The sequence below is a fragment of the Panthera onca genome, chromosome D4 (assembly GCF_046562875.1).
Source record: "Panthera onca isolate mPanOnc1 chromosome D4, mPanOnc1 haplotype 2, whole genome shotgun sequence".
NCBI classification, from domain to species: Eukaryota; Metazoa; Chordata; class Mammalia; order Carnivora; family Felidae; genus Panthera; species Panthera onca.
In genome coordinates, this window is record NC_138351.1 from 71,963,256 (window position 1) to 71,984,406 (window position 21,151).

The 21,151-nt window shown below is 39.2% G+C and overlaps 1 protein-coding gene and 1 long non-coding RNA gene across 3 annotated transcripts in view; one reads left to right on the top strand and one right to left on the bottom strand.

Annotated features, from left to right (window-relative positions):
- The window catches only part of LOC132663084 (uncharacterized), a 129,348-nt gene extending 110,023 nt beyond the window's left edge, over window positions 1–19,325 (bottom strand). For both annotated transcript variants that reach the window (XR_013551699.2, XR_013551698.2), the window contains exons 1-2: window positions 19,237–19,325; window positions 15,131–15,298 (exon numbers count right to left, since the gene is read on the bottom strand). This is a non-coding gene — a long non-coding RNA (uncharacterized LOC132663084). The remainder of the gene's footprint in view (window positions 1–15,130; window positions 15,299–19,236) is intronic.
- Window positions 1–20,881, top strand: part of MUSK (muscle associated receptor tyrosine kinase) — a 92,528-nt gene extending 71,647 nt beyond the window's left edge. The window contains exons 10-15 of the mRNA XM_078436597.2: window positions 4,809–5,072; window positions 8,267–8,442; window positions 15,133–15,334; window positions 15,828–16,019; window positions 17,724–17,872; window positions 19,019–20,881. Of these exons, the coding sequence (XP_078292723.1) occupies window positions 4,809–5,072; window positions 8,267–8,442; window positions 15,133–15,334; window positions 15,828–16,019; window positions 17,724–17,872; window positions 19,019–19,701 (1,666 nt within the window). The 3' untranslated portion in view covers window positions 19,702–20,881. The remainder of the gene's footprint in view (window positions 1–4,808; window positions 5,073–8,266; window positions 8,443–15,132; window positions 15,335–15,827; window positions 16,020–17,723; window positions 17,873–19,018) is intronic.
- Window positions 20,882–21,151: the final 270 nt, after the last annotated feature.

The following is a 21,151-nucleotide window of genomic DNA, read 5'->3' on the forward strand; positions in this document are numbered from 1 at the left end:
GTCCTTCTTGAGGACACTGGATATGGCATTTCAGCAAAAGGACATTTGATCTATGTCACAGAGCAGGGGTTGGCAAATGTCTTCCATAAAGGCCCAGATATTAAATATATTTGGCTTTGTGGCCACACAGTCTCTATTGTAACTGCTCAGCTCTGCTGCTGCAGGGTAAAAAGCACTGTGGGTGACTCATAAATGGTTGAACATGGCTCTGTTCCAAAAAAATGCTACTTATGGATACTGCAATTTGAATTTCATGTAATTTTCACTTCTTTTGATTTTTTTCACTTAAAAATGTCAACACCATTCTTAGCTCACAGGCAGTATAAAAACAGGCAGCAGGCAGAATTTGATCTGTGGATTCTATTTGCTGATCCCCACCTTAGAGAATCAATTATATACAAAGATACTAGGCAGTTAAGAATAAAAATTATTCCAGTTTGCTTTGGACAGTGGAAGGGGTATTGAACCCACCATCACACTTGTTAGGAAAGTACAGTTGCTACATAAGGGAACATTTGCAGGGCAGTTCCGCCTCATCCACAGGTGATACGTTCCAAGACCCCCCCAGTTGACGCCTGAAACACAGAAAGGCCTGAACCCGACATATACTATGGTTTTTTCCTGTATATACACACCTGTGGTAAAGTTTAATTTCTAAATTAGGCGCAGTAAGAGATTAACAACAGTAATCATATGACAGAACAATGATAACGATATACTGTAACGAAAGTTGTGAATGTGGCCTCTCAGACTATCTTATTTGCCGCACTCACCTGTCCTGTGATGCTGTGAGAGGACAAAATGCTTAGGAGAGGAGGCAAAAAGAGGTGAGTGACGCAGGTGTGAAAGTGTGGTGTGACCTGTGACCTTCTGCTGCTGCGTCAGCAGGAGCATCTGCCTCTGGCCCTTGGCTGACCGCAGGTATGATACCAGGACAAGCAAAACCGAGGATAAGGAGGAAACGCTGCCCCAGAGGAGAGCTCTCAGCCGTGCCCCGCCCAGGGAGGGTGGAGAAATGTGCGAGAGTTTCCACTGGAGGAACGGGGCTGCCTTAACCCAAACTAGCCTCAGCTGGCCCTCTGCAGGTGCCCCCGGGGCAAAGTAATGTGTGTTCAAAGGGAGAAGAGGTCTCCTTCCTAGAAACTGTAAGATCACATTTAAAAAAGCGCTCTATCCATTCCTTGATTTCTCTTCCTGTTGCTTCATTGTTGGTGAACAGGTAAGGGCATTAAGGAAGTTACTCCTGAAATCATTTGCTGCACTATATGCTAATTTGGATGCAAATTTTAAAAAGTAAAATTAAAAATAAAAAAAATGCCCTACTGGATGTGATTCCTCTCTGTTAAAGTGGAGAGAAATAAGAGTAAAAGGTGTAGTGAGGCTCCTTTAAGTGTTCAGTTTGACCAAGCAGAGTTGTGTGTTTTAAGTTAAAGGAGGGACCTGAGATCATATATCCATTGCTGTCTCTGAGAAGAAAAAACTTTACAGAAAGGGAGGTCAGCCAGGTTTCATTTGTCAAGAGGCAAGAGAGGGACTGGCTCCACGTGCAACGTGAACCAGCATTTTTGGAGCTTGTCCGGCAGACCATTCCAAAATAACCAGCATTCTGTGAACAGATCCCTGTGACCTCTGCCCCACTGTTCGTAGGACGGCCAGGACCCGCTGCTTTCGGGGTTGCTCCATTTGTAGTCCCCAGAGCTGTGAGCAGGGAAACACAACTTCAGTTGAACAGGGAGGGGTCTCATCATTTGCAAAAGAGAGCGGAAGACACCCGTGGAGATTTTTTGCATTCATCTTGTCCCCCAGTTTTTGCCGTGAGCTCCTGTTAAAACGTTTAAGTGATAGGGTTAGGAGGATGAGGAACAATGGCCCCACGTGCCTCCGGCTCTTGCCTCTAAAATTTGATCACCACAAAAAATTACAGGTTTATGAGTCTGCAAAAGAGAGAGGAAAAAGAAAAGTTGTTTAAACTCTGAAATCCGGGAAGTCTCTGTATATGTGTATGTGTATATATCATTATACATAACATATATGTATTTGGTCCTGTATATCCTTGACCTTGTACAGCTAATCCTAGCATAGATGTATTTCCAAAGCTAAGTCTTTAATGCCCCTAGGAACATCACAGAGGCACAGATAATTAGTAAGAACCATGTATGTTGTATTGTATGGTTTTTTTCCCAGCAGGCAAAGGGTTTTCACAGGTTACTTCTCTGCAAGCTGGTAGAAACCGAAATGACAACCAAGATCTCATTTCTATTCAATACGTATTCTGCTGTTTTTCTTTTTTCTTTCACATTATGTAACTAATAAATAAATGAGGACTCAATACTATCAGGCCAACTGAGGTTGTTTCAAAGATTTTTCTTGGCTTTTATTAAGACAGCCAGCAGAAATACACACAAAGAGATTGCTTATTAATTGCCAGTAATTCTCATTTCTGAGGCTATTTTTATTAATTTTTCTTTTGTATACCTTTTCTGTTTGTTTGTTTTTTTTGCTTATATAGTTAAAGGAAAAAGCATGAATTTTTTAATTCAAAAACTACCTATGGAAAAATAAAGAGAGTCATTCAATGGTTAATACGTGATGTCAGAACCTGGATGAATAATGCTCAGCCAAGAAACACTAGGGGAAATATCTAACTTTTACATGACATGGTTTTTGTTTTAAATGAAAAGAATCCCGCCTGCTTTTATCTATCCCCCAAGGTATTATACCAAGGTATTATATTAATATGTGAGACCATTTGGTAAACCAGTTTGAAGTATTTCTGGTTATTAGGTATTATTCTTCAATTTCTTAGAGCCCAGCATCCTTGCTTCTCTTGAACTTTCTTAGTGTTACCATAGGCCAAGTTTCCTTGGGTGTTAGCTCAACCTTATCTGGCCCAAGTTTTCATGAGAGTTTTCTGTTTTCTTATTCAAGGCCTTTATTTAAAAATATTTTTTAGGGGCGCCTGGGTGGTTCAGTCGGTTAAGCGGCCGACTTTGGCTCAGGTCATGATCTCACGTCCGTGAGTTCGAGCCCTGCGTCGGGCTCTGTGCTGACAGCTCAGAGCCTGGAGCCTGTTTCAGATTCTGTGTCTCCCTCTCTCTGACCCTCCCCCATTCATGCTCTGTCTCTCTCTGTCTCAAAAATAAATAAACGTTAAAAAAATTTTTTTAAATAAGTAAATAAAAATAAAAATATTTTTTAAATACTTAGTTATTTTTGAGAGAGGGAAACAAAGCGTGAGTGGCGGAAGGGCAGAGAGACAGAGAGAGGCAGACACAGAATCTGAAACAGGCTCCAGGCTCTGAGCTGTCAGCACAGAGCTGAATATGGGGCTTGAACTCAGGAGTGGGGAGATCATGACCTGAGATGAGGTCAGATGCTCAATCAACTGAGTCATCCAGGCACCCCAGGCCTTCACTTTTAAAATGAACTATGAACTAGAAGTAATGCCATAAAATCATGCTGGCTAATTAGTAAAAGGCTAGTATGAATTAGAGAAAGATTCTATATTATAAAACATTATTTCAAAGTATAATATTTCTTGAAAATTCACTGTTTTACCTGAATGAGCTGTATACCATTTAATAGATTTTCTTTAAACACTAGTCAATGATGGTTTCTAATCCAAGTATCAATTGTTTGAATTCAAATGGGGTCTCTTCACAATTTAAAAATTTCCCACAAATTCCAACTTAATTTTCTTAAAATCCTTTATATAAAGATAATGAAATGTGAAGTTCCAACAGTTGTACAAATCTAAATGAGAATAAACTTAGTTTTTTGTCATTGTTAACAATATAGATCTGATGGAAAGCATAAGAACATGTTGAGACCGTCACAGTGTCTACATATAATAAGTGCTCAATAAATATGTGACGGGGGAGTATAGGAGTTATTATCTTAATTCCCAGAATTCCGCTAGGGGGCAGTGGATGAGTGCAGAGAGTACCAGCAGTATTTTTCCATTCTGGCTATTATTCTCCTCAGTTGTTACAGCAGATAAGCTTTTAACCTTATTTTTGTGCTAGCTCTATAGAATTTAGACTTTTTCTTCATATATTACCCATTAACACACAATCTGAGTTCCAAATAATTCCTTACATCACTCAACAAATTAGAACCTTGGGGCTCTGGGTGATCAGATGACTCTCCCCAAATCATGTGAAGAGAAAATAGCAAAGCTAAAGATGCTACTTAGCTCCTTTGAAAGCCATATCCAAGCTTCCTCCTCCCTATGTGGCTTTCTTTTTCTTCTTTAATGAAATGCTGGGAAGACGTCTGAGTGAGAGAATCTGAGGATAGAAGGTGTTGCAAAGATGCACGTGTTCCACAAAACTCAGGTATTTAATAATCATAACACATAAACTATGTTCAAAAACCTGGCTCACCACAATTGTTATACTTAATCATTTGTTAATCATCACAATGAATATGTTTTTAAGATGTCTTTTACTTGCTTAAATCAGCTCCATTTGTAAGAAGCATATGAGGTGGCTTACCTAAGACTAGTTAAGTTCTATTTATAGTGTAAATAATAAAAACACTCAAATCTATTCAGTCCTTGATAGTTCTCAAAGCTGTCCACATCCATTTTCACATACAATCTTATAATAGCCCTCTGGAGTAGCTGGAGGTGATATAATTACAGCTGGAAATGAAAACAGTATTCAGATAGAACATTTCAGCCAATTTGCTAGTACAATCTTCTCCTATTTCTGTGATGCAGAGGTGGAAATAAAAAAAAAAAAAAAAATGGACTGAAGGCTAAGAAACACCATGTGATTGGGTTCATTGTTCATTTCTTCTTTCAGTAAATTACAGAAAGATAACAAAGGCTACTGCGCCCAGTACAGAGGGGAGGTATGTAATGCTGTCCTGGCCAGAGACGCTCTTGTTTTCTTCAACAACTCCTATGCACACCCTGAGGAGGCCCAAGAACTACTGGTTCACACGGCCTGGAATGAACTGAAAGCAGTGAGCCCATTTTGCCGGCCAGCTGCTGAGGCTTTGCTGTGTAACCACATCTTCCAAGAATGCAACCCTGGAGCAGTACCTACTCCTACACCCATTTGCAGGTAAAATAAAAGAAGAAAGACATGGGAAAATTATTTTGATTGCAAACAGGAAGAGTTTTCAAAAGAAGTTGTCATGTGCAACAATAAAGGCAAAAGGTGGCTTTTGCCCAAAATAGAAGGTAATTAATTGGACAGAATTCCTACCATCTAACTCCCTGATGACCTCCTATAATACAAGGACTCTAAGCTTCTAGAAAATGTCATAAAAGGTACAATATTCTCTTATACTTGCTATTTTTCATATTGTTGTCATATTCATAAATATCCCTACTTTCTATGAAATAAATATATACAACCTGAACAAACATGGACCTCATGAGTAAGCTAAGATAGCGAAGAGAAAATGTCCGTTTCAAATGTTTCAGCATGATTTGCCAATGAATAGGAGATCTTGGTGAGCATTTCAGAGTATTATTTTATATCATATGTATATTATTTTAAAATACATTCCACCCAATGCTCTTACTGAAGTACTAACACCCTTTCTCACGGTGGGGGGGAGGGGTTGTAATAAATAGTTATTTCTTTAAAACCCCCATACTCTTTAAACATGGAAATTCATAAATCCATATTTGATAGAATTATCTTTGCCTTTATTTACTTCTTATGGAGAAAAGATAGGAAGCAATCTGGCTTTTGAGCCAAATAGAATACTATTTTCAAACACTATTTGTACTTCTTTCTAGATACATGTGACCTTGGCTAACCAGTTTCCTCATCTGTAAAAGAGAGAGGATTAAAAGATCAGTTGAACCCATGGTATACGTTAGAAATGGACATTGTTTGCTTTTGAAGAAAACACATGAAAACTACCAACACAGCACATTTCCACCTCTGTTTTGATAAAACCAGGCCATTATTTTTAGCTTCTACATATGATTGCATCATCATATATCCAACTACCTGGTAGAGATCTCTGTTATTTATCCCTCATGCTCACTGTCATTTATATCATAGAAAATCTTTCTGTTTCTTAAGTTCTCAATTTTGATTCATCTCTTGTTCAGCTAGAGTAGATGATTTTAGAAGATTACACGTAAACATTTTTCACCATAATGTTGTGATCGTGTGTGTGTGTGTGTGTGTGTGTATTTCTCACTGACTATTTAGGTCTTATGTTGCATTCAGTTTTCCTCAAAATCTTGTGCACTCTAATTGTTTTTTGGCTGTGTTGTAATGAAGAACATATAGGGCAATCCTGAATTTTGTTCCTTTGTAGGGAATATTTTTCTCTTGCCAAATGGTAGGAGGATTCTTTTTTAATCTTTGAGATTCACAATACTTGTCAAATTCATCTGGGAGTAATTCTTTTTTCATTATTTTCTTTCCTATAATTAATATAAAAATAACGGATAATGTACCTTAATTATCAGGTTTACCTCCTTCTTGTCCTAACAATGTTTTCTTTTAGTATATCTTTGAGTATTTTCCATTTTTTCTGTGCTCTAGTTTTCTTATTGGGAAACATTATCCGAACTCTGGGTTTCTTCCTGGCTCTTCCGTCTCAGCTGTCTCCTCATACATCATTTTCACTGTTCATGCATTCTGTCTGCATTCAGTTTGGACTTGTAAAGTTTTCCTCTGTTACTTGTTCAATGTCTTCCAGTGACATTTCTTTACTGATTTTAATGACAATTTTACTTTTGGTGTTGATTTCACTTCTTTGTGGTCTTTATTTTCTTCAGTTACTACTATGTTCAAGTTAACTTAGTTTTCAGTTTATTTTCCATTTCATCCTGATTTTTTTCCTTGCAAAAGACTCTTCTATAGGGGTCATCTTGAATACATGGCAATGGAAGCAAAACAAAACAAACAAACCTTTCTCTAATGTGTTCTTCCGATTAGAATAAAAAATAGCTTTCCAGGGTATTTGCTTCCTCCACGTGATGTGGGCTGTGGAGTTTCTTTCACCTGCCCCCTATTGATTTTTGCACAGTTTAACTGTGCTGTATGAATGCAGAAAGTTGTGTTTGTGTGATCCCGGGGAGGCGGGGGGGGCCAAGGCATAAGCAGAAGCAAGCTAAGTAATTCTCCTCTGGTTTTTCAGGCTCTCCTCTGGTTTTCAGAGGCTTGAAAGCCTCACTGCTCTCCCTTCCACTGCGGACACATCAAGAATTCAAAATCCTATTGTTGTTCTCATGACTCCTATCGTACCCTATCACAGTCATCTGCAAAGCCCTTTCATTCCACACATGTTCAGTTGGCCCTTACTGACAGGTGGTTGCCCAGAAAAGTGGCAGTGTAGGCATGACTATTTTAAAAAGACACCATTATGACACAGATATGTATATGCACACACATACATACACAACCACAAATTCCTTCCTCGCTGAATCCTTTAGCTATTGAATGAACAACATTGCTATTATCTCTAATTTCTTTAATAATCTCTAATTTCCTTTTATTTTTAATCCAAAATGTCTTACTTTGGAGTTAACCAGGTTTCTCCTATGTAGTCTTATCCTATTTTTTATAAGATAAGCTTGAATAAGTATTAATGCACAAAATTATAATTAGTATAACTAGTCTTTCTTCAGTCTCTTCACTTACAATAAAACACATGAATGAACATAACATTTCATATTCAAGTAGACATTACCCTGACTTTCTCAGATGGAAGCATATGCGGAAATGGGACAGGGGGTGGCTTCTCCAAGGCCAGGGTGGATAGGAACCATATGCCCTCCTGTAACCTGCCAGGAAGGTGATGTCTTCTGTTCTGATGGGCAAAGCATTCAGACAGGCCAACTGTGCCCCTCAGTCCCTGCCCATTAGCCCTGAGATTACAGGAGAATCTCTCAGGCTAGACACTGATTGACAATGATCTATGACTTTTATTATGTGTATTTTTAAAACTCAATGCACCTTGTTTCTGTGCCTTTGTATTTATTTTACTATGAATATGAGGGAATGCATATCAGGGATTTCTTTTGAGCTTAAAATTTCTTTTCCCCCTCAGTAGTGTTAGCTACACTATGAAAACCAAACAAGACAGCATTTCGTCTCAGGGATATACACTATATTTCATAAAGTCTCACATTATTTACAATAAAGGATCCTTTAAAAAATGCTTTTGCAAGAGCAGACAATGTACTGTGATGATATTTTTGAAAATACAGAATCTAGGCTCTGCCACAAATTTGGCTTTAATATGCTGTGACTCATCAAGTTTTGTTCTCCCTAAAATATTTTAGAGAATACTGCCTGGCAGTAAAGGAGCTCTTCTGTGCAAAAGAATGGCTGGCAATGGAAGAGAAGACTCACAGAGGACTCTACAGATCTGGAATGCACCTGCTCCCCGTGCCAGAATGCACCAAACTCCCCAGCATGCACTGGGACCCCACGGCCTGCACCAGACTGCCATATTTAGGTAACAGAGTTCTCTCAATACTGTAGAGGTTACAACAAATTTACTATTTTGAAGAAACTAAGTTGTGAGCTTAAATCTCCTAATATTTCTAAGCATTTCTAACTTATTTTTTGAGTTCTGCCCTTTTTAGAGACCTAATCACAGAATCCTACTGTCCACCCTAATTGCACAGGTCAGCATAAGAGTTTACTCCATTTGGTTCAAAAAGAAATTAAAGAGCACTTTTAACTGCTGCTTAAGATCTTATTTCATAAGGGGATCTTATAAAAGCTTGTAACGGTTTTTGGAATGTGCAGAGAATGGCTAAGAAACCTCATATTATGTCAGATGAGTGGAATAAAAGAATAAAGTCCCCCTTCTTAGCCAACGAAGCAGATTTCTAAGCATGCAAAAATAAGCCACATGGTTGAAAGTGCTGATCTCACAAAACAAAGCTGAATCGCTGCATGTTGTTTAATGAACTTCGTTTGTAAAGAGCTATGTTGTTAGCCCTAACAGCTGGTTTAATTTCAATGACACAATCCTTTCTCATTCGAATGCAAAGCATGTTGACCAGTTGTATGCTGAAAAGCTGAAAGAGAACTTGCATTTCTTAGCACTCTCTCACAGAATATGTGAGATATCTGGATGCTCATTTAAAACAAATTTTTATCCTTTCCCCCTCAGATTATAAAAAAGAAAACTTAACAAGTAAGTAATTTTGTTTGTGCCCTTGAACCCTTATGTGTATGTAATTGGATTCGTGCATGCGTATTTACACTCCTACTACATGATGTCCAGAACAGGATGTACGTCCCTTCTCAAAGGCTGTTTTCCTCTGCTTACTGGGGTAAAACATGAAGGAAGATCATCACAGATCTCAGCTTACAGCTTCTAATTAGGCCATGAAGAGCAGCATATTTAGTGAATGATACAAATGAGATCCCCTACCCCAAGGTTATAACTTCATTTATCCTTTCAATGGCCACAAAATAAGCAACTGAAAATGCCACCTTCTGATTTTGCATTCTTGATTTTTATACCATCTAATTATTTACAGATGAAAACAAGTATTTATTTCTTCATTGAGCCGATTCATGATCTTCATTTGTGACAAGAGATCTTTCCTTTGGAAGATATGTTTTTTAAGACATCTGATTTCCAATATGAAGTTTACAGGGTCAAATCAAATGTTTGGGTTTTTTTTTTAATGTTTAATTATTTTTCAGAGAGAGAAGAGAGAGAGAGAGACAGAGCACAGGCAGAGAGAGAGAGAGGGAGACACAGACTCGGAGGCAGGCTCCAGGCTCTAAACTGTCAGCATAGAGCCTGATGCGGGGCTTGAACCCATGAACTGTGAGATCATTACCTGAGCCGAAGTCGGACACTTAACCGAGTCACCCAGGAGCCCCCAAATCAAATGGTTTTAAAAGTGGATGCCTCCAAATCCCTAGGAAGGAACTCAAGATGGTTGCTTGCAAAGAGAGGCCTAGACTCGAAGTTGAATCAGATGATGTTTTAACCCTACCAGAATGCAGACATCTTCAGAATGAAATTGGAAGAGTTTTTCATTTCAACTAACTTCCTCTGATTTGAGCTTTCTAGGGCTTCAATCATACTCATTTCCTATGAGGTATATTCTGGGCCTAATTGCCTCTGCACCTGGCAAAGTGCCAGGCCTTGATTTTACCAGCTTCCTTCAAGAACTAAGACTTAAAAGTATAAAAACAAAGAATGCCACTGGTCCCACTTGAATCACTCCGCATTAATAAACAAGAGCGATATGGAAACCCTATAAATCTATTATTCTGTAAGCCTGTCAAATTGTTATTTCCAAATTGAAGGAAGGAAAAAGAAATGCTTCAATCCTTTGTCATATAAGTAGCTAAAGCCTACTTTGACCGGACTTTTAATTGGCAACGGTGGTCTTTGTTACCCTTTGTTTACTCATTCATCCATTCAAGCACTCACTGGGGGTTTACCATGTGGAAGGTGCCGACCTTCAGTCCTAGATCAGACAGGGACACACACAGAAAGCATCCATGTTTCTGCCTTGTATACCGATTATAAAAATTGTTAGCTACAACTAGCTAACAATAAACCAATTTCCTACTCTTAACCTATTTTTATGAAATCTTTGGTACATGTCAGAAAATGAACTCCAAATGTCATAAACGGATCATTTCATCTGACCATCTCATGGAGAATTGTCTAAAAGTATGCTCCCTGGTTAAATGCGATTATTACTGAAGAAACCAGCTTGAGCTTTTCAGGCAGGTTGCTAGCTAAGCAAAGAAGTCATCCTTATTCAGTCGAATATTATAAAGCCCTCAAATATTTCTTGAAGTTTCTTGATTTCTGAGTAAACTCTATAAAGGATATTGCCAGTTCACTTAGAAGGGTGACAGAAGATTTTTTTTTTTTTGCTTGAACACACACAGTAAGATTTCAGTAGTTTTCATTTGTATAACTTCTTTTGCTGAAGTGAAATATCTTTTTGAGCTGGCGATGTCTTTGTACTATTTACTTTGTCTGCTGAGCAGACATCTCACTATTCCTGAGTTCCACAAGGCTGCACATACTTCGTGTGTTTCCTCAGATGGCTTTGTGGGTGACAGAGTCTCTGTTTCCTTGCAATGTTCAGATTAGCTTGCTTTCACCTGCAGAGTTAAAAGGTAAACGAGCTAGACATAGCCTTGAGTGACATTTCTTTTTCTCTCAGGAATCTGTAGATGTGATTTCACTCTTTTCCAGCTTCTAGGTTTGGAAATGACTGGTCGTCTGGTATGAGTCTGCTTACTTTTTCCTATAAGCAATGTGTTTCTGTTTTGAAAGCAGCTTCGAGGATTTTCTCTTTATCCTTGTTATCCGCATAGTGGAAATCCTATGTGATGGGGCATCACGGAACATCTCTTTCCAACTCTGCATTCAGGACCTTCTTTGTCTTGGTAGCTTGAAATCGGCCATGGAGGTCAGGCTGCAGGCAGGTGATATTTCTAAAGCAAAAGGCTGATCACGCTACTCCACTGTTTAAAACCCTCTGATGATTCTCTCCATTTACTGCCAGGCCAAGTCCAAATTACCTACCTGGGCATGCAAGGCCTTTTATGACCCAGACCTGGTATCTACAGCCTTACCTAGACACACTCCCCCAACTCAACAATGAAACTTTCAGATGCATTTTTAGGGAAGCATGCCGACTCCTTGGTTTGGACCCTGATACATGCCACTCCTTCTTTGTGGAACACTACCTCCCTACTTGCCCCCTCCCCCCCCCCACTCCACCCACACACACATACCTTCGACTGCTTGTTCCCTTTTTATTCAACTTAAACACTTACTCCAGAAAACCTCCCTAGTTTGCCTAGACCTAGAATTGAGCTGTCCCAGGCCGTTCACAAGCTTATCAGTCTTACAACATTTTATTAGAATTACATTTTATTAGAATTATCGGTTTACAAATTATTTCCTAGCTAAACACCTTAACACAAAGACTTGTCGTGTCCACCATAGTACTCTTGAGACCCAATGTCATACTAACTTAATGACTACCTTAATGTATGGATGAATGAGTGAATAAAAACTCCCCTGATGTTCAAAGGAAAAGGGTGGAGGTAAAATTGATGACAGAAGACAAAGATAAAAAGATGCTGGAGATGTGGATTGATAATTTAGATTCAAAGAGATAATCGATGTCCCTCTAGGGAAGGCCACAGCAAACAGATCAGAGGCAATAAACAAGGAATAACAAAACTAGCCAGAAAGGAAGATATAATTAAATCCATAAAGCAAAATTATTGTTCAAACAATGCCAATTTTTGCATTTTGAAAATAAATCTTACTAAGTCCTCATGGATCACTCTCTTAATATGTGTGATTTTTTTTTTTTTTTTTTTTTTTTTTTTGAGAAAGAGAAAGAGACGGAGACAGAGTGAGAGCAGGGGAGGGGCAGAGAGAGAGACACACACACACAGAATCCAAAACAGGCTCCAGGCTCTGAGCTGTCAGCACAGAGCCTGATGTGGGGCTCAAAACCACAAACCGCAAGATCATGACCTGAGCTGAAGTCAGGCGCCTAGCCCACTGAGCCACCCAGGCGCCCCAATATGTGTGATATTTTTGATAAAAAAAATTATCCTTATATTTACTAATGAGATTATACTACCAATTTTACAAATTACATTGCATTCCTTTCCATGTTAAATAAGTATGAACTGCCCTGTAAAATCCAGATACAAAAATAGTCACCTCTTTCTGCCTTTCAATGATTACTCCTACTTTATTATTAGCAGGAAGTCTAGCTTTCCCCTCCCCACCCATCTTGGATTGATTTTTTAAAAAACCTTCAGATGACTCAGTCCAAAGAAAGTCAGATCGGCTTTCAAGCCAATCATAAAGGAACCCGGAAAGGCTAAGTCCACTGTTGTTGTGACACCTGATGAGAAATGCTGTCATTGCTCCGAAATGCACTGCTGTGCTGTTCCTGCAGTTTCAGTCCTGTGCTGATATTCTTCCTGTCACAGAAGGGACCAGACTTGGTCTCCATGGGCTTTAAAACCATTTGCCAGCTACCAGTGCTCAGGCCGTAATAACTGTGTCCACTGCTACACTAAGAAGTCCTACATGGACACCCCTTGTAATCTCTGCTTTTGCAAGTGTCCTATTTCAAACGGCTTTAGGCGTCTGCTACAATAAAAGTTTTCTTTTGATTTTGTGATGTGTTATATTAATATATGTCTGTATATCAAACATATAATTCTTTTGCTATATTGCAGCCACTTTCTAACATTTCGTTTAGGATTGTTTAAATTTACGTTCCTTAATCTAGGAACGCACTTTTCTTTGGTGCTAATGTTGCCAGGGTGTGATATTAGTATTATAATAACTTTCTAAAATAATTTCATAGATTTTTCTCTTACTGTAACATTTTCTAAAATCTGGGAATTTTATTTCTTCTGAGACCAAAAGAATGTCTCCGTAATTCTATAAAGACTTTTAAATGTCCTGGTTATGACTATCTTCAGATTTTCTGATTTTTCCAATTTGGCAATGTGGTCCTATCGTTTTTCTAAAGATTTAAAAAATGTTATTCCATAATTACATTCTACTATCATAACTCCTTTACCATTCCTAATTTCATGTTTATGCTTTTATCTTTTAAAAATTAAAATCCTACTTACCAGACTACTTTAATAAAGATAAGACCAAACCTTGACCTATTTTTAAATTCTAGCATTTGTGGTATGTGTATTCTAACTTATTAATTACTGCTTGTACCTGGCTGTTACTTTATCACCTATTTTTGTTTTCTGTAGTTTTTGTTTCTTTTCCAAAGTCTTGAGTTAAATGTCTAGTTCATTTACTTTCTTCCTTTTTATCTAATGGAAAGAGACAACACCGAGTTTCCCATTGAGGACGGCTTTGGCCAAAGCTCACATCCTCTATCAGCAAACTATTTTCTAATCTGTCACTGTGGCTACTTTTTAATCTTTGATTGAAAAGTTATTGAATTTTTTATTTTTCTAGATGTGCCATTGGATTTGACTCAGTCTACTGTTAATTGCACTTTAGTCAAGGAGTAATTCCACATGATTTTTGCCTTTGAAATTTGAGATTTACTTTTGTGGCCTGAAAACAGACCAGGTCTGTCAGTATTCCGCAAATATTTGAAAATAGGGTTTATTCTTTCTGTGTAGGGTACAAAGGATATTGTTTGCTATTAGAACATTCTTGTCAATATTATTAAAATACCCTGTATCTGTGTTTTTGTCTTTACCAGTCAATTAAAAGAATATAAATTAATAAAGTTGTTTTAACAGATACACAGTGGACTTTGTACTCTACAGAGTGATATGAACATGGCATCTGTCGGTTTCCAGGGAAATGTAGATTTTACCTTGTTTTCATACTGCACTGACTTTTTAAAAAAAATTTAAATAAATAAATTTATTTAAATTTATTTTAAAAAAAATAAATAAATATTTATTTACTTTTGAGAGCAAGAGTGTGTGAGCAGGGGAGGGGCAGAGAGAGAGGGAGACACAGAATCTGAAGCAGGCTTCAGCCCTGAGCTGTCAGCACAGAGCCCGACGTGGGGCTCAAACCCACAAACCGCGAGATCATGACCCGAGCTGAAGTCGGATGCTTAACCGATGGAGCCACCCAGACGCCTCTGCACTGACCTTTTTAATAGGAGTTTGACAGTTCAATTTTTAGATGAACTAACTTCTCATTTGTGTCTAATATTTCCACTCTTCATCTCCTATTATTTTTGTTTTGTTTGTAAATCAGCAGTAAATGTGTATAAAAGCTCAACTTTAGACAGTCCTGTCCTCAAATATAATTTCATGAAATTATTTTATTTAATAACCTAACAATTTCCATAACTGTTGTCAGGTCATAAAAAACATGATGCAGTGTGAACAGCACTAACCCAGGATCTGCATTTGTCTTGGAAAAAAAACAGTTCCTTTCTCTGGGTCTCATCTTTAAAATTCTGTGATTCTGCAAGTTGGATTTACTTGGACCCCTGGATTATTACACTTGGACTTTAGAAAAAAATAACCAGGGACGACCTGATCCATAAAAACGTATCCTTAAAATTAAATTTGGCTTACTAAACTTGCTTGAATTTAGCGAAGATTCCTTGACTACAAACATTGCTTCTTAAAAGTTTAAGAATGAATGAAAAAAATTATTGTTCACTTACAGCATTCCCACCAATGACGTCCTCAAAGCCAAGTGTGGACATTCCAAATCTGCCTTCCTCTTCTTCTTCCTCCTTGTCCGTCTCACCTACATACTCCATGACTGTAATAATCTCCACAATGTCCAGCTTTGCAATATTTGTGCTTCTTACCGTAACTACTCTTTACTGCTGCCGGAGACGAAAACAATGGAAAAATAAGAAAAGGTGAGATTCTAATTTAAGCTAATCACATGTAGTAATATATTAAAACCTATAAACTTAACATGGGAATTGGGGATGGGAAGAGGGATCTATACAACACGGCCGGTCTCTTTAGGACGTCTAATGCCTTGCTTTAAGATCAAGCACCCCACCATGATCTTTAAAAATATCAATACCTTTTTGCAAAGGATCACATGTCCTAATGTTAACTTTTCACAGTAGAGAGAATCTAAACAATAATTTGGAAGAATATGGCTACTCCAGCTCAGCCCCATTGCTATGCCAACTGGATAGTGACAAAATTCCCACGAAAATGTGCTTTTTGACTCCAGACCAAATGAAATATTTCTTGCTCTAAAACTGAAGGATCTTCAGTTGCCTTAGTATAATTTGTTTTGTTTCCTCCTAGCATCCTCTCTCTTTAAAACCCGAGCCTGAGTACAAAGATCTCACCTGACCCTGAGCTCATTATCAATCTTGCCTGTCTTACCTGCAGAGAGTCAGCGGCGGTAACCCTCACTACTCTTCCCTCTGAGCTCTTACTAGACAGACTTCATCCCAACCCCATGTACCAGAGGATGCCACTCCTGCTGAATCCCAAACTGCTGAGCCTGGAGTACCCAAGGAATAACATTGAATATGTGAGAGATATTGGCGAAGGAGCATTTGGAAGGGTCTTTCAAGCAAGGTAAAGTTACCCATGTGAAAAATCTTTCCACCGAATTCGTACCTGAAAGGCTATGAGACCGCTCCTTTGATGCCTACGCTGAATGTATGATACCTATTATCAAATAATTCTTCACATCATTAACCTCATCTCATGGAGTACTTATACTCTGAATCTTAATAATTTTTTCTCTCTGCTGGAAAATAGGGCTGGGCAGAAGGAGAGAACCTTCATTTATGCTGTATTCAAATTATAAGCAATTAGCAAAGTTTAATTATATTTCCTTTTCAGAAATAATTTTATCACACATTTTAATCATAATTTCTTGCCTTGTTTTTAGTAAATAATTCTAAAATTTACTTCTCTTCCATTTTCTATTGCTATATTCTTCACTTCATCTAAAATTTACTTTGAACTAGTGTTTCCATTTAAGAATTCAGACTCTTGAGGCACCTGGGTGGCTCAGTCAGTTAAACACGTCTGACTTCAGCTCAGGTTAAGATCTTATGGTTCTTGAGTTCTAGCCCCACATCAGGCTCTGTGCTGACAGCTCAGAGCCTGGAGCCTGCTTCAGATTCTGCGTCTCCCTCTCCTTCTGCCTGTCCCCCATTCGCATTCTGTCTCTCTCTCAAAAATAAATAAGCACTAAAAAAAATTTAAAAAAGAAGAATTCAGAGTCTGATACGTATAGATATTAAATGGATGTCCATGGAGTCATATGATATTTGTCTTTCTCTGACTAATTTTGCTTGACCTCACTCATATGAGGACTTTAAGGGACAAAACAGAGAACATAAGGGAAGGGAAACAAAAATAACATAAAACTAGGGAGGGTGACAAAACATAGATTCTTAAATATGAAGAACAGAGGGTTACTGGAGGGGTCGTGGGAGGGGGGATAGGCTAAATGGGTAAGGGGCATTTAGGAATCTACTCCTGAAATCACTGTTGCACTATATGCTAACTCATTTGGATGTAAATTAAAAAAAAATAAAATTTAAAAAATAAATAAATAGATATCCATGGAATGGCAAAAATAGAAAAAGGAAAAAATAATGCAAACATGCCAGAACATAATGAGCTCAAGGAAGCAGTACATATGGGGGTCAATGCTAGCCCATTTACTGCCTTTCTGTGAACTGGAAGGAAATACCCTTTACGGATGGATGTGGCTCAAGACACACAACTGGGCCAGAGAATGTGGACTTGGTTTTAATCACTAATTGTCATTCGGTCCTGGTGTTCTTGGGCAGGACACAACCTCAACTCCACTCATAGTAGCCCTGGCATGGAGGTTACATAATTAATGAAAACCTCACACAAATACGTACTGGGAACCAAAAATATGCAAGGCACCATTTGAGGCTTTAGAGGGATATAAAGAATAAGCCATGGTCCCTGCCTTCCAGGAATTTCGAGTCTGGCCAGACATTAAGGGCTTAGGATGGTAATGACAATCTCATTGGATCTGTGTACTTTAGAATTCCCGAAATGTACAAATAATGCATTTTTCAAACTTAATCTGTGTTGAAAATAGTCCCAATGATTTATATTAATTGGAGTCAAGGAGTTTTAAGTACGATCTACTGTTGGCATCTTACTCTGATTCTGTGGCTCTGGGAAAGGCTGCAAAAGTGGAAGGAATGTATATGAATGTGGGTAGATTAATGTGGGTAGATGGTGTTCCCGATCTTTGATTTCTTTCTAAACGAATGTATCTCTCAGGGCTCCGGGCTTACTTCCCTATGAACCTTTCACAATGGTGGCAGTGAAGATGCTCAAAGAAGAAGCCTCAGCAGACATGCAAGCCGACTTTCAGAGGGAGGCAGCCCTCATGGCAGAATTTGATAACCCTAACATTGTGAAACTCTTAGGTATGACTATAGAAATGAAGAAATGCATTGCATCCCCCAAACAGAAGCTTCCCAAGTTTTCCTCCTTTACCCCTACATTTGTGCTTTTTTCCTTCACTTCTTTGTCAGAGAGCCATCCCTGTTCCTTCCCATATATTTTCTGCACCAAGGAGTGGAACGTTACATTAAATAACCTCAGTTCAAAACATCGCTTTTTTTTTTAATTACTCAGAGAAGTATGTTGTCATTTAATTTTCTCTCTAGAATGTATAAATATACTGATTGCTAAATCCCTGGAATTAAAAACCAGGCCCAATATAAATAAGCCAAGATGATAGCATTCATTATTTCTCTTTCTTTTTGAACAGAGACTTCTAATTTTTGCCTGAAAAAAAGAATAATAGGTCTAATAATCTATTTTTACAGTGATGTGAAATTGCACCCAAATGATCTAATATTTCAAGGTGTCCTATTTCCCTCTCAAATACAGCAAGAAATTAAGTTTTGCAAATGTCCTCCTGGCACTAACCCTGAGACTCCATTTATGTTAACATTTTTTTTCTTTCTAGAATGAACATCCTAAAAGCTAAAGTTTGAAAAATTTTACTGAGCACTTTACCTAAGATTTTGGATTGTGTTATCCTTTCCAAATGTCATACATCTTCTTTACCATCCTTCCCCATAGAAAGAGCGGGAAGAGTAAGTAGCTTACATGCTCAAAGCAAGCGCCATTTGTAAGTTCACTCGGCAAACAAGTACCGAGTACTTGCTGTGCCACACACGTGGTAGGTGTATGGGATTTAAAAAAAGAATAAGACATGACTTCTGCTTTCAGAGCGCTAAAACGTTGGAGGAGAAACCTCAAACAAATGTACGATTGTCTCGGGACAGTAGGTCCTCCGCTAAAGGCTGATAGAAGGCAAATCTGGTAACAGGCAGTGTCTACAGTGGAGGCACTTAGCAGGAGTGATGGATAAGCTGAATCTTAAAAGGTAAATAGGCAAACGTTGACACCCAAACAAATGGGGTCAGGGTTCGAGTGCGATGCCGTCCACAGAATACCGGGGCCCCTATTTTCTGATGTGGCCACCAAGTGCTTTGGGAGCGCTCTTTCCCCCGCGTCACTTGAGACACCCACCCTAACGAGGGCCGTGATTTCGGTTGCAGGCGTGTGCGCCGTCGGGAAGCCCATGTGCCTGCTCTTTGAATACATGGCCTACGGCGACCTCAACGAGTTCCTCCGCAGCATGTCCCCGCACCCCGTGTGCAGCCTCAGTCACAGTGACCTGTCCGGGAGGGCCCAGGCCGCCAGCCCGGCCCCGCCACCGCTCTCCTGCGCGGAGCAGCTGTGCATCGCCAGGCAGGTGGCCGCCGGCATGGCTTACCTCTCGGAGCGCAAGTTCGTGCACCGGGACCTGGCCACCAGGAACTGCCTGGTGGGCGAGAACATGGTGGTGAAAATCGCCGACTTCGGCCTCTCCCGGAACATCTACTCGGCGGACTACTACAAAGCTAACGAGAACGACGCCATCCCCATCCGCTGGATGCCCCCCGAGTCCATCTTCTACAACCGCTACACCACCGAGTCGGACGTGTGGGCCTACGGCGTGGTCCTGTGGGAGATCTTCTCCTACGGCCTGCAGCCCTACTACGGCATGGCCCACGAGGAGGTCATCTACTACGTGCGCGACGGCCACATCCTGTCCCGGCCCGAGGACTGCCCCCTGGAGCTGTACAACCTGATGCGCCTGTGCTGGAGCAAGCTGCCCGCCGACAGACCCAGCTTTCCCAGCATTCACCGAATTCTGCAGCGGATGTGCGAGAGAGCGGAGGGGACGGTGGGCGTCTGAGCGCGGGACGCTACGCGGGACGCACCGCAGGCCTGGCTCAGACTCTGGGAGCTGCAGGAATCCGAGCCGCTTCTCCCACCTGGACGACAGCATGGCGGACGGATACGCGCGCGAGTACCGGGGCGGCTAGCACCACGCGCGAGTAGCGGGGAGGTCAGTTTCTCACCAAGAGCAAAGTGCAGAGCTCGTCCCGTAGACCACTCCAACTTGGAAAGGCTGACGAGGACATGGTTTACGGGGAAGCAGAGCATCCTCTTCAGTTCCTGACTCGCCTGGCAGCAGAGTGAGACTCTGCTGGATTAAATTTTAATATGAAATGTGATACAGAGCTTCATTTTCAATAGAGTTTACTCCTGTCCATATGAAAGTAGTATATCTTTCTGTAAGACACTTAGGTAAAATACAGAACACTAGGAAGAAAAAACCATTCTTTGTCTCCCACCCAAAGATGACGGGTGCTGGTTGTTTTTGTTTTGTTTTTTTAATTGAATTTCTTTCTTGCATTTGTGCATAATTTTATATTTGTTTGTGTTCTCCAGAGTTGTGGCTATACTTTACTGATAGAGGGCTTCTAAGGAATAAAATGATAAATCGGTAAGGCCATATCCCCACTGTGATTTTTAATTTCCTTTTCTGTCTTTATGCTTCTTCTCCTTTGGAAGTTTTTCCTTTGTGGGCACTTGTCCTAAATTTCATCTGCTTATTTTATTCCTACAGTTTTTCTGAAATATGTTTTTGTATTTATCTTTTTCTTTGAAAATTTTCTCTGTATCTTTGCTTTCATTTTATTTCTTTCACTTTGCAGGGCTTTATGTCCTTTTTTGGTTATTTATTTTTTTTTCTTTTCATCTCATATATACAATGAATACCCAGGCAGAAATAATAACTTTTAAACTAACACCGTAGACTAATGTGTATATAACTTTTGCAAAGTAATACCATTTTCTTCTGTACTTGCTTCTGAAGCTACACATTTCAAATTTGTCATCCACTAATGTATTGCCACAGTCTATTAAATCTCCTAAACCATAGTTTAGGAGATTTCTCAAGATGGTCTTATGGCTCTAAGTTATTTCAAACTTGATGTTTTTGTGCACTTTGATATTTTTTTCCTTCTAGAAAACAATTCCACAGGCAATAGCATTAATATAGTGTTGGTTACCAACTTTTTTGTAGGACTATTAACCCTGTCTTGTTACATTTTATGATTGTTTAAGAAATAAAAACCCTCTCGAATTCAGATCCCTGATGCACAGATTTTTGAGAGGACCCCCCCCCCCCAGGATATATGTTTTTCTAAGGTCAACATGAATAAAATGAATTCATTTCTGAAATGATGTGAACCCAAATACTCCTGGAAAGCAAATAAACAGCGAAGAGAAAATTACAATCTACTGTAGACCAACTTACTTTAATTCAAACTAATTGGTAGTTAGGGCAATGAATTTTT